The sequence below is a fragment of the Rousettus aegyptiacus genome, unplaced genomic scaffold (assembly GCF_014176215.1).
Source record: "Rousettus aegyptiacus isolate mRouAeg1 unplaced genomic scaffold, mRouAeg1.p scaffold_m13_p_5, whole genome shotgun sequence".
NCBI classification, from domain to species: Eukaryota; Metazoa; Chordata; class Mammalia; order Chiroptera; family Pteropodidae; genus Rousettus; species Rousettus aegyptiacus.
In genome coordinates this window covers 107927026-107939316 of record NW_023416308.1, presented here as the reverse complement: position 1 = coordinate 107939316, position 12291 = coordinate 107927026, and the positions used below count along the sequence as shown (strand labels likewise).

General features: G+C 38.4%; 1 protein-coding gene across 14 annotated transcripts in view; it reads left to right on the top strand.

The window, feature by feature from the left end:
- Nucleotides 1-12291, top strand: part of PHF21A (PHD finger protein 21A) — a 151654-nt gene that overhangs the window by 113883 nt on the left and 25480 nt on the right. For 10 of the 14 annotated variants that reach the window (XM_016146788.2, XM_016146786.2, XM_016146777.2 and 7 more), the window contains 3 exons: nucleotides 2147-2350; nucleotides 8202-8453; nucleotides 9674-9763. In XM_016146788.2, the coding sequence (XP_016002274.1) occupies nucleotides 2147-2350; nucleotides 8202-8453; nucleotides 9674-9763 (546 nt within the window). The remainder of the gene's footprint in view (nucleotides 1-2146; nucleotides 2351-8201; nucleotides 8454-9673; nucleotides 9764-12291) is intronic. The other 4 variants (XM_016146782.2, XM_036221251.1, XM_016146783.2 and 1 more) reach the window with 2 other exon arrangements.

Here is a 12291-nt window from a genome sequence, read left to right as displayed (position 1 = left end):
AAGTGTCGCATTTGTGTTGTATTATTTCCTCCTGGTTTCTCTCCTCCTCCTGATTTGAGCTGTTGGGAGTTTCTTCTTCTTCTTCTTCTTCTTTTTTTTTTTTTGGTAAAAGTTGTTGGAATCTCTTTCTCTGTATGCTATGCTACATTTTTAGCGAGTTTGTTAATATGGTTGATTAATGCTGATTAAGATGTTGGGGAGTGGGGAGACGGAAAGCAACTCTAAATAATTATTTAATTGCTAAATGTCTGAATGTTCTAGCAGTTACCAAGCAATAGAATCTACCTGTGATACTCAGAATTACCTGTAGCACCACTACTGTTCCCCCTCTCCGAAACTCTATCAGTTCGATGACTCTGCCATTTGTACTTGAGAAGCAGGACTTCGTAGACTTGAAAGTTAATTTTAATAAGCATTAGATATTTTTATTAACTTACATTTTTATTCTGCAGGTGATTTTTGCAAAGACATTGGACTCTGCATCCTTTTTAATATTTTACTGCTGAAAGATGAAGTGTTAGACTTCCCCCCCCAAAAAAATGGCCTTTATGTGGCATTTTCATTGCCTAAAAAGAATCAATAATAAAAACATGAAAAATTCTTTCAGTAATGTATTTTGTATTGACTTAAGTTTTTTAAAAATCTATTTTTTCAGTATTTTAAGGTTCTATATGTTAAGCAGGTAACCTGCAGGTTTGGATTCTTTAGAACAGGAGTCCCTCAATGCCTGGGCCACAGACCAGTATGGGTCTGTGGCCTGTTAGGAACCAGGCCACACAGCAGGAGGTAAGCGGCAGGCAGGGGAGCATGAAGCTTCATCTGTATTGGCAGCTGCTCCTCAGCACTAGCATCACCAGCTCAGCTCCACCTCAGATCACCAGGCGTTAGATTCTCATAGGAGCACCAGTCCCTGGTGCCAGAAAGATTGGGGACCACTGTGTTAGACAGTATGTGTAATGAAGTTGGTTAGAATCTTAAGCAAGAATTTGAAAATCAACCTTTGTCCTTTGATTTTACTTAACTCTACTGAAAGATCATCCTTCACTTCTTTTTCTCCATTCATAATTAGAAAATGGCAATCCATTTTTATCAGAAATAACAAACCTGAGTTAGTGAACCCACTTGAAAGTGTACGAGAGGAGTGCTGCTTATACTTTCTTTTGTCTGTTAGGGCAGGATAGTTGGAACCCAGGTCTGGCCCCAAATGGATTTTACATATTCTCTGAGCCATTTGATGGTCTTGGGTCCCATCACTTTACATATCATGTAAAGAGAATGAGGACATTGACTTAGGTGCATAGTATAGTTGTGAACAAAATAAATCCTTGCCCTCATGGAGTGTACATCCTGTTGAAATGTATTTCGGAGTAATGAAGGTATCTAAGTACACATTTTTCTTGGTTTTGAACAAGGTCTAGAAAATTTAAGAAACCTTAATTTTAAATTCTTATTGCATGTAACCGAAGGTGTACTCTGCCTAAATGTGTTTCACCAGATACTAGCCTACCAAAGGAGTCCTGCTCATGAGTTATACATTTCAGTAATTTAGAATGTCTATTGTTTTTATTGCATATTACTGAGATCAGGGGTTCTTTGCTTAAAAGCCTGTTTAACGTTTAAATCTGGCATAGATACATGATGTTTGTTTAACAAAAATTAGTATGGCTGGTATCTTTGTTGCCAGATGCAAAAAGAAAAATGACCAACCATGTGCCGATCACAGTTCTGAGTACTCTGCATATAGCAGCTTGTTTGGTACTTGTAAGAATGCTGAGGATATTGGTAGTCACCTCCTTTTACAGTAACTTGACCAACATCAAACAGCCAGTAATTACCAAAACTGAAGTTTGAATTGAGGCAGTCTGTCTCTAGAGTCGCGTCTTTACTGCTACCCTGTACTGCCCTTCCAACCTAGCATGCTAAGCTAATGTTAATCACGAAATCTGAGATCTAGCATGACTTCTATTAGCTTTTCTTCTCATATGTGTGCCTCAGTTTACCTTTATATATAAACGTTTCTTATACCATGGATTTCTTATTTGTCAAATCTGAATTTTAGATGTTGTAACAAGTTTCAGATCAAAGTCGTCAGAGAACAATAGAACACTGTCCTGATAGATTTTATTTTTTTGTCTTCATTTGGTAGAAAAGAGTAGTTGAACAGCTACGGAAGAACCTGATAGTAAAGCAAGAACAACCAGACAAGTTCCAAATACAGCCATTGCCACAATCAGAAAACAAACTACAAACAGCACAGCAGCAACCACTACAGCAGCTACAGCAACAACAGCAGTACCACCACCACCACGCCCAGTCGGCTGCACCCTCTCCCAATCTGACTGCTTCACAGGTAAAAGTGTGGCTGGAGCTTGCAGGCTTCGTATTGCAGATTGATTTGTTATTGGTCATGTAAAAATGGGTCCTGTTACAGGTTTTATTAAGCTCAGCTGTCACTAAACAAAAGTTACTTTTGTTTCCTTTTTTGTATTATAACTGGGATAAGAATCAGTAGAAATTCATTATCAGAAGGAAACATTACTGAGGAGCAAAAGTTAAATGATTTGCCCCTTTTCCAAAGAAGGAGAAATGGTAATCGGTGACAAAGAAAAATCTCTTCTCTGTATTAGAACAGAAGTAAAGTCTTATTTTGTATTTCTGGAAGTATTTGTTTGCACTCATTCTAAAAGTTTGTGTGACTTGATCACCTCTGGAATCGTTTTTCTGGATTTCTTAGCAAAAAGGCATGGAGATATTTCAGGGTCAGTGCCCCTGGGACCAGGTAGAAAAAGGCATTTAGAAGGGTGATATATTTCCATTATTCATAGAAACAAAACATTCATTTCTTAGCCCATATTCTAGAGAATATGAATCCTGTTATACTATACCGAAAGAAATCTGAAGTGGAAGCTACAGGTCCAAACTAGAACTAAGGAGTTTGAAGCTTAATAATATTCTAACTTGATATAGCTGTGCAAATGATTGTACTGCAAAGAGCATTTAAACTAGCACATAATATAAGGATAGCAAGGCAATCAAGATACACAAAAAGGGCATATTTGAACATGACAGTCGATCAAGAAAATTATTCAAACTTGATCTTTACGCACATATACGTAATATGGATCAAACTTTTAAAATGGGACAGTTGAGCAGTGGGTCTTGATTCTTGGTGGTCACAGAACTCTTTAAGACTCTGTCAAAAGCTTTGGATCACATTCCCAGAAAAATACACATTCACACTTCATTCACTCATTTTTGTACATGATTTCAAGGACTTAGATCTTTTGAAATCTAAGTGTGGACATCTCTTACCTACCAACACCTAGTCTTTACTATATCTTTATATGTAGAGGAAGATATTATATTTGGTTCTTCACGTTTTATGGACATCAAATTTGTTTATAAACAACATTTTTTGCAAGTGAATAATGCATTCCTTATAAAAACTAAAAATTGCTAACGATAATTAACATTTAATAGAGGCTACTATATAGTGATAATTTTCTGAGTGCTTTACATATATAATATACATAATCCTCACCCCAATCCTAATAAGGAAGGTGGTATTATTATTATCTCTAGTTTTTAGAAATGAAAACTAAGGCACAAGGAGATTAAGTAATTACCTAAAATCATATACGTAGTACTTAGTAGAGCCAAGATTTGAACCCAGATATTCTCACTAAAAAATCTGGCCGTTCACTACTCTTCTATATTGTTATATAACAACAGTAACAACAAAGAAAACCATTATGTAAAATGCCAAAGAGGGTAAAAAAGAATCCCTATTGTAAATCAGATAGCTAGAGCAGCCTATACAATTTTTACCCTAATCTCCACCCTAAGGTAGTTTGAAAATTAAGTATTCAAACTTAAAACCCCCTGACCAGGACTTGTGTTTTTTCTGAAAGATTGCCTGCCAGATTACTTTGTTGGAGGGTTAAACAGAGTTGGGATAGGTGGTTCTCTTTCCAAAGTGCAGTTTGATCAGAAAGTGTTTACATGCAAGGAGTGTAGCACACTCCATTGTTTCCCGGTACACAGGAGTTTTCTCTCTTAACCCATGGAAACTTCCTGTTCAAGTAATCTTCCATGTCACACAAATCATAGAAAATATTTACTGTTCCCTTCCTGGTAATTTGAGTTATATGCTGCTTTGGGACGGTGACAGTGAGGGGCCTAGGGCCATACCAAAACAGTGCTGTGTAAAAGGCATCTCTCTATCTGGTATCCCACCTGATACCTTTAATTAATTTATCTGAGCTTCTTTTGTATTATATTCTTTTGTTTAGTGCAGATGTTTAATGTTAAAAGCCAAAAGATGGTCTAGGTTTTTGTTTTTACAGTAAACTACCAATCAGTATTTACTGAGCATTCTCTATACAAAGAAGTAATAACGGTTCCTGCTTAGGATCTTATATACCATGATAATTATTTTCATTCATTCTGTAAATATTTATTGTGTCTCTTCTGTATGTAAGCACTATGCTGAGCAATGTAGAGGATAGATTCACAAATAAGACTGAATTTCTATTTTCAAGAATTTAAAAATTTTAGAGAAGGAGAGGAAGATGTAAACAGCTAACAAAGAAGAACAAAATGAAAATACCAGAGGACAGAGTAATTTTGACTAGATGGATCAAAGAGTGTCTCATAAAGGAGATGGCATTTGAGCAGGGCCTTGACAGATAAGTGAGATTTCAGTGATGGACACAGAGAGAAGAGCATCACAGGTGTAGAGAAGAGTGAACATGAAAGTATGGCATCAGAAGAGTAAATACATGGCCAGGAAATGATAGCAAAGGAAATAAAGCCAGAAAAGTAGGAAGAGGCTCATTTGTGCACCCCCCACCTCCACTCTCCACCCCCTCCCCCCACCCCTCGTGCATGACAAAACTTTTGGGGTTCTTGGCAGTCATAGGGAGTATCTAAAGATTCATGAGGCCAAGAACAAATAGGAAGTTGTATATGGCATATGTTGAATTTCTGAGTTCAGAAAGGAATATGAAGTAGCAGTCAGCATGGTTAGACAGAGATGCTCGGAAGAGAAAGTTTTTTAATCTCAACCAGGTGATTAGCATCTACCAAGGCCTAGGGGAGTTGGGAAGGGCAGTTTCCTTTACTTAGTTAACTCCAACTCATGCTTGTATGTATACTTTGAAATATTTTTCATCGACAGAAAAAAAATGAAAGAATGAAACAGTTGAATTTAGGTATACCCTTCAACTTATATTCACAATCCTGTCATTTTTATGATATAATACAAATGTAGAGAAGCATGCCATTAACAAAAATGAACAGAAAATAAACCCTATAGACAAAAATGCAGGGTTCTATTTGTAGTTGTTTGAATGTGCAACAGTGACCTTACTTTCAAAATTAAACAAAGAAAATAGTCTAAAATAGATGTGGAAGTTAATTAGAGCCCATGATAATAATCCCTCTAAATTCTGATTCGTACATTGGAGTCTATTTTAAATCAATACTTCATGCTTTGTAGGTATACAAAAATAATAATAGCAAAAAAGTGGAAAGGATTTTACTGTTATTGCTATTTGCCATTTATTCCTGCATTAATTTCCACTTCATGCAGTTGGGGTTTTGTTAGAATTAAAGAACCTCTTCACCAGAAGGGTCGGGAAGCTTGCTGTCTTCTCTTGATGTGATCCTACTTGGACAGCATCAGCCAGCCAAAGACTAATCACGGCTTCCATAAAAATAATTTTTGTTGTTGTTGGACACCTTTCCTCTTCATTTTCTCTTCCTCCTGCCCGAACAATTCAAAAGTTTTCATTAGGCTTGGATTTCAAAACTAAAATTCTAGATTCTCTGTCATCTACACTCAACAACACTCTGAGAGCTTGGTTTATATTCCTTATACTTAGAATAAGCACCATGCCTAGGATAAAGATCTAAGCTATACTTATGTCAATACCTGGTGTCAATAAATAGTAAATATATTTTTCAAAAAGTTTTCTTTGATGTATATAGTTCTAGGTCTTGTGCCTGTATATACAAAAAGTGTTATATAGGTGCTAGAATACATGTAGTGAAATTAGCCACAACTGAATATTTATAAAGTAAAATAAAAATGCTAACCTGAGAGGTGAATAAGCTTGTTAGGTTTCTATGTTTTTTAAGTGTTGCAGTTAATGGTAAGTATATAATTCAGGTGAGTTTGAGGTTTTAACTCACTTTTTAGAATAATCACTTTAGGGTTATTCAAAGTATGGATAATGATTTGCCTGGACCAAGGATGTTTCAAACAGAAGTACATTGACCTCTTTTAAAGCAATAACATGTACAACTGTTTTTAAAACCCATGTCAGTAAGTTCTGCTGATTAGAGCTTCGCTTCTGTGACCCACGGTGACACCAGGATTATTGCCATCTAATGTGACTTTCTTACCACTTCAGAAGTTCTCTCTATTTAAATGTTTTAAATGAAAAGATAAAGCTAATGTCACACCGGTTGAAAACACTTATTACGAATAGCTGGTAATGTAAAGTCAGTGCTTGCTGCTACACTACTATAACATTCCTAATAATAAATAGCATTTAGCTCTTTTTGGTTTAATCACTGATAAATAGTAGATGACTTGTAACCCCCAAAATAAATATCAGTATTCCCCTTTTACTCCCATTTCACATTTGCGGGGGCAACAGAATGGAGAATAGCCACTCCTGTGTTGTTGACTTAGAGAAGAGAAAACAAAGAACTGGATAATTTTAAAGACAAGCATTAATAAAGGTGGCCGATGAAGCTATGATGGAATAGATGAGGCCAGATCATTAAATTTGTGGTTAAAAGGAAAAAAGATATTAAAAGATTAAGTGATACATGCCTATGTGTATGTTTTTAAAGCAGAAAATGGAAATAATTACCTAGAACCATACAACTTAATACACAAATACTTATATAGACCCTGAAAAAGAAGTTCACAGAGGAATTTGTCCAGATCTGTTTTGGGGAGAGCTGGGTTCCTTTCACTGGTTTAGAGCAATGCTGTCCAGTAGGACTTTCTACACTGTTGGGAATCCCCGCTGTCCAGTTGCTAGCCTCATGTGGCTGTTCAGCACTTGAAATGTGGCTAGTGTGACTGATGAACTGCTCTTTTAATTTTATTTTGTTTTATTTAAATTTAAATGGCCAGATGTGGCTAGTAGCTACCAAATTGGACAGTGCAAGTGTAAAGTAAAAATAAAAAGGTAGGATAGTATCAAAATCAGAACCACCAAATTGGAGCAGATACATTTTCATGGTCCTGAAATGTCTGTATCTTGATTGAATGGTAACACTAGATAGGTGTGTATGCCATGTAATAAGGTTATTCATATTTTCTTGTTCTCTAACTGGCTCCTTTACTTACTCTAGTAAATAGTCTAGAAAATACAGCTTTAAAGCTTTAATAGCACTCATGGAGTATCATAAGTTCATGAACTCGCCTCAGTTCATCCTCTGATCTATAAGGCCTTTTGAGACTGGTTTTTGTTTCCACCTTGTCATGTTTCACTGGATCTTTGATCACTTCTGCAGCAGTTCTCCAGAGAAAAGATTATAGGTAGTGACTCATCCCCTTTGGTATCAAGAGCTAGTATTTACTATACTAGTTGGTTAATAGGTTTTATTATCTAGTGTTTGGGATTTACGGCCTCTGAGGCAACAATTATGCTAATCCTCATGTGAGGTTCCCTTCCACCTCTCTAGGGTGCCAGGCAAAAGAATGAAGACACATTTCTTTTGTCCCAGCCTTTGTGTCACAGAAGGCAGATAATCAGAATTATATGATGGCTTTCTTTCTATTGATGAGGTTGTAGCAGTTGAGGATAGAGATGGCCTGTGCCTCAGTGATTTGCAACTTCTTCAAAGTTTAAATTGAGAGCAAGCAAAGAATTAGAAAAACCAGAAAAAAGAGGTACACTCATTCTTTATATGTAAAACCACCTCATTCATTGTTGAAAAGCCTGTGCTCATACTAGTCTGCAGTTATGGCTATGAACTTGAAGCTAACTGAGAACTCTGGCAGATTAGGGATTGTCTTTCTGTGTAGTAAAATATGTGCTCTATGTACACAAAAGAAATGTTATACAAAGAAACTTGATTATGAGAATTATTGCTTTGTTTTCCTCTGGGGGTTAGCAGTGTATTGTTTAGTGGGATCACACTTCACTTTCCTAATATCTGTTCTCCATGTCTCCTAGAAGACTGTAACTACAGCTTCTATGATTACCACAAAGACACTACCTCTCGTCTTGAAAGCAGCAACTGCGACCATGCCTGCCTCTGTTGTGGGCCAGAGACCTACCATTGCTATGGTGACCGCCATCAACAGTCAGAAGGCTGTGCTCAGCACTGATGTGCAGAACACACCAGTCAACCTCCAGACGTCTAGTAAGGTCACTGGGCCTGGGGCAGAGGCTGTCCAAATTGTGGCAAAAAACACAGTCACTCTGGTAAGCCAGCAGCTGCTACTCATGTGTGCCCACATGAGAGGGTTCAGGATATGCGTTTGTAGAGTATATCCATTTTATGCTCCTGCTGGATTTTTCAGTCTCCATCACTCTGCTATATCACATTCCCCTTTGGGGTTGACTAGGGAATGTGCCATTCCTGCTGTCTGCTCGAATAACTATGGAGGTGTCCTGACATCAAGGACTAAAACTCACTCAGTACATTACCTGAGGTCAAAGTACGACTTGACTTGAGCGGGGAAAATATTCTTCACAGAGGCATACACAGTTTCCTGGATCTCTCCCTCCTATCCATGGCCCTTCCTGTGAAACATGAGTTCTTAAATTCTCTGGTGCTATATTACTGATTCAGGAAACTCCTTGCTGAATTTTTTTAGTTCACTATCCCTCGACTGCACCCAGGAAGTACTGGAGTTAGTTGGAGCACTTTAAAAATATTCAAGAAACTCACAAGTTAATAGTGTCCATATCCAAGGTCTATCAGGAAAAAAAAAAAAAAAAATCCCTTGAAGGAAGAAGTACTTGAACAAAATTGTTTATGAGATTTCTAGAGTAAAGCATTTAGAAACCGATGTTCTCAGAAGCTTGGAAATAAATCCAAGTTGTGGTTTAAAAGCTTTTTCCTAAAACAGCAGCTAAGAGCTCTTGGTGGCTTTTGAATGATGACTAGTGATGAGTGAAACTAGAGAGCAATAAAGTGAAGCTTCACCACTTACCCAGGAATCTTTAGAGAAGCAACCAGATAACTCAGTCAGCTACTGAGAGTTAGAAAAATCTCTATACGAATAAAGCCATTCACTGTTAGATAAAACGCTTATGTTAGGAAAGAACCCATTTGACCAGGCAGCAAGTTTGATTTTACTTTGGATCCAGTCTTGATTTTTAAAATTTGTAAGTGCAAGTGTTCTTGAGTGTCGGAAAAGGGAAATTGTCTAAGATTGCTGAGCCTGCATGTTTTACATTAGGTATGTGAGGAGGCAGAAGTGTGGTTGGTTCACTGTAATGGGGTAAATCATGCAGGCGGGAGAGTAAAACCGTTTCTTAGGCAGTGTTAATTCACATGGTTAACTCTGTAGCCAAAGCTTGTAGCAGATATTGTCTGATCCAGAGAATAGTGATGCTGACAATTCTTTTAGAATGCCTAACTTTGATATTGAACAGTTGTTGTCCCCTCTCGTTGATGTATCTTTCTTATTTTTTAGCAGGTTCAGGCAACACCTCCTCAGCCCATTAAAGTACCACAGTTTATCCCTCCTCCTAGACTCACTCCACGCCCAAACTTTCTTCCACAGGTGAGTAAACCAATGACAAACCTTGTGGTAGGCTAGGTGGGACCAAAAGCCTCATGGGCCCTTTTTATCATCTGGGTTTCTCAGTAGTGACCAAAGGCAGGGACATGTGAGGAAAGGAAAATTTTCTAAATTAAAAAAAAATTATGCTAACACCATATTAAACCTTATAATGTTAACTTACTGGAAGATTTTAGCTAAAACCTGCCTGCTAGGGGGGCAGAAATGTAAATATGACTTTTTTCCACCTTTATGCCAAAAAGAACAGGGACGGAAATGACAGCCAACTAACTAGTAGAAACCATTCAGTTCTACTCTGGAAAGTGATGGCAGAGCATCACACTTAAGCACAAAGCCTTGCTCATAGAGATTTTGACTGGGGGTCTAACCCGGGACTTGCTGTCTAGGCCTGAGCAAGCTCTGCTTGCCCGTATTCTCCTGAGAGTATTCTTCCAGCAATGGGCTGACCTGACCATTCTACTGGAAGGATGTCAAGGTTGCCCCAGTTGGGACCTTGAGGGGAGTTGACTTGCCTGGTAGAAAGGCTGGGAATTCCTATCTGAGGCTTCAGAAGAGAAAGGAATTTTGTAGTTAGCGGCTATAAGTGATTTCTAGATTGCTTTCAGGGTGGCGTTAGGTAACATTCACATGAGATAACGTGGATTTAGTCATATATAAGATGAATTCTTAATAAACACCTCATGTTTCAAAAAAGGCACTTAAGTCCTATGGGTGTGTCAGTTTCTAAGACAGACATCTCCCTGCCCTTCGCTTCAGACACATGTACAGGCAGTTACACTGGGAGCACAGAGCGGTCTAAGAACACATGGAGGGAAACCCAGCTCATTCTTAAGGGTATTACAGAACATTTCCTTGAAGAGTTGACATTCTACCTGAGACCTAAAGCCTTAGTAAAATTAGCCTGACAAAGTTTTGCAGGAAGAATAAAAATGATCCAGGCAAAGGGCAGAGCATATTCATAAGTCTAGAATGGAGAGATGCATGTAAGCCTAAGGAACCAACAGAGATTGAGTGTGGCTGAGGGCAGTGGACCATGTGGCTGACTCAGGCTAGAGTAAGAGACAAAGCTGGAAAAGCCCATCGGGCTAGAGCCTGCCAAACCTCATAAACTGTGTGAGGTGTTACCCCAGGAAGAGTGGGAAGCCATTAAAGCATTTTCAGATAAGCAGTTGGCATGATCAGATGTTTGTTTTTAGGAAATTCCGTCTTGCCACTGTGTGGGGAATAGACTGGAGGTGGTCAAGCCTGTTGGGAGGAAGAGCAGTTAGGATATTGTCAACAACAATAATAGCTAGCTAATGGTCAGAGACTCTTGCTATGTGACACTGTGCAGGCACTTTACATGGGCTATTTTAATACTCATAACAACCCTATGAAATAGGTATTACTCTTTTTTAGATAAGGAATCTAAGGTTCAGTCCATGTATTTTAAATGGTGAATCATGACCTATTAGTAGGCTGTGAAATCAATTTAGTGGCTTACATGCAGAGTTTTTAAATAAAACGAACAAAACATAATAGGAAATATTAAAGTGTATAGCAGCTAAGTATTGTTTCAAGAAGTTTTTATTTTGTAAAGATAGAGATATATGTCTATATGTGTGTACTGGTTACAGTGAAATGTCTTCTACTCTGTGTCTGCAGCACCCACCACAGAGTCATCTTCGGTTCAGCTAAACATTCACAAGGCTGTCAAGGGCCGCACTTGGCCTTAGTTCACTTGGAACGATACAGGACGGAAACCAGAGCTTGCCAGCCCTTGCTCGGCATCAGACGTTTTTTTTTGGTGGAGTCGCTGCAGTGCTCGTACAGCAGTCCCTGCAGCTGTCCGGGGATAGCTCAGGTGCAGGGAAGTGAGATCTTTATCAGGACAGTGGGAGAGCCCCCCTGGCACAGAAGCCTTATGCCTCACAGGGGCCAATATGTCTTGTAACGATTCCATACACATGGATTAAGGTCCCCACAATAGATATACCCAATTATAAGAGTCACCCTACTTTGGAAAGCCCAAAGCATGGTGTCCTATCAGTCATTTATAATTCTCTGCATTCCAATTCAGTTTAGCAATAAGAGGTCATTTTTATCATAAGTGGTGTTACCTGGTAATATAGTTGACATTCTTACCCTTATCAGGTTTCCAGGGGGACAGAGCTAGAGTGTTAACTGAAGGTCAGACTCTCATGCATAAGGGCAAAGGATTTTTCCCATAGGGTCACAGTTTAGAAAGTTTGAAAAATACTAGCTTTGAGGGATCAGATATGTTGCCTAAGGTTATATAGTTAGTAAGTGGTAGACCCAGGATTGGAACCCAGGCAAGACTGACCCCATATTTTTAATCACAATTTCCTGCCACATTTAAGGTAGAGTAGTGGCAGTGAGGGCGTAAAGTAGACATATTTGATGAGGCTTCAGGAAGCAGAGACGAAAGCATCTCTGCTTCACGAATGATTCTCAAGTTTAGCAAGCAAGGCTATTTACTGAGGATGATTATGGGAGGAAAAGAGGGTTGG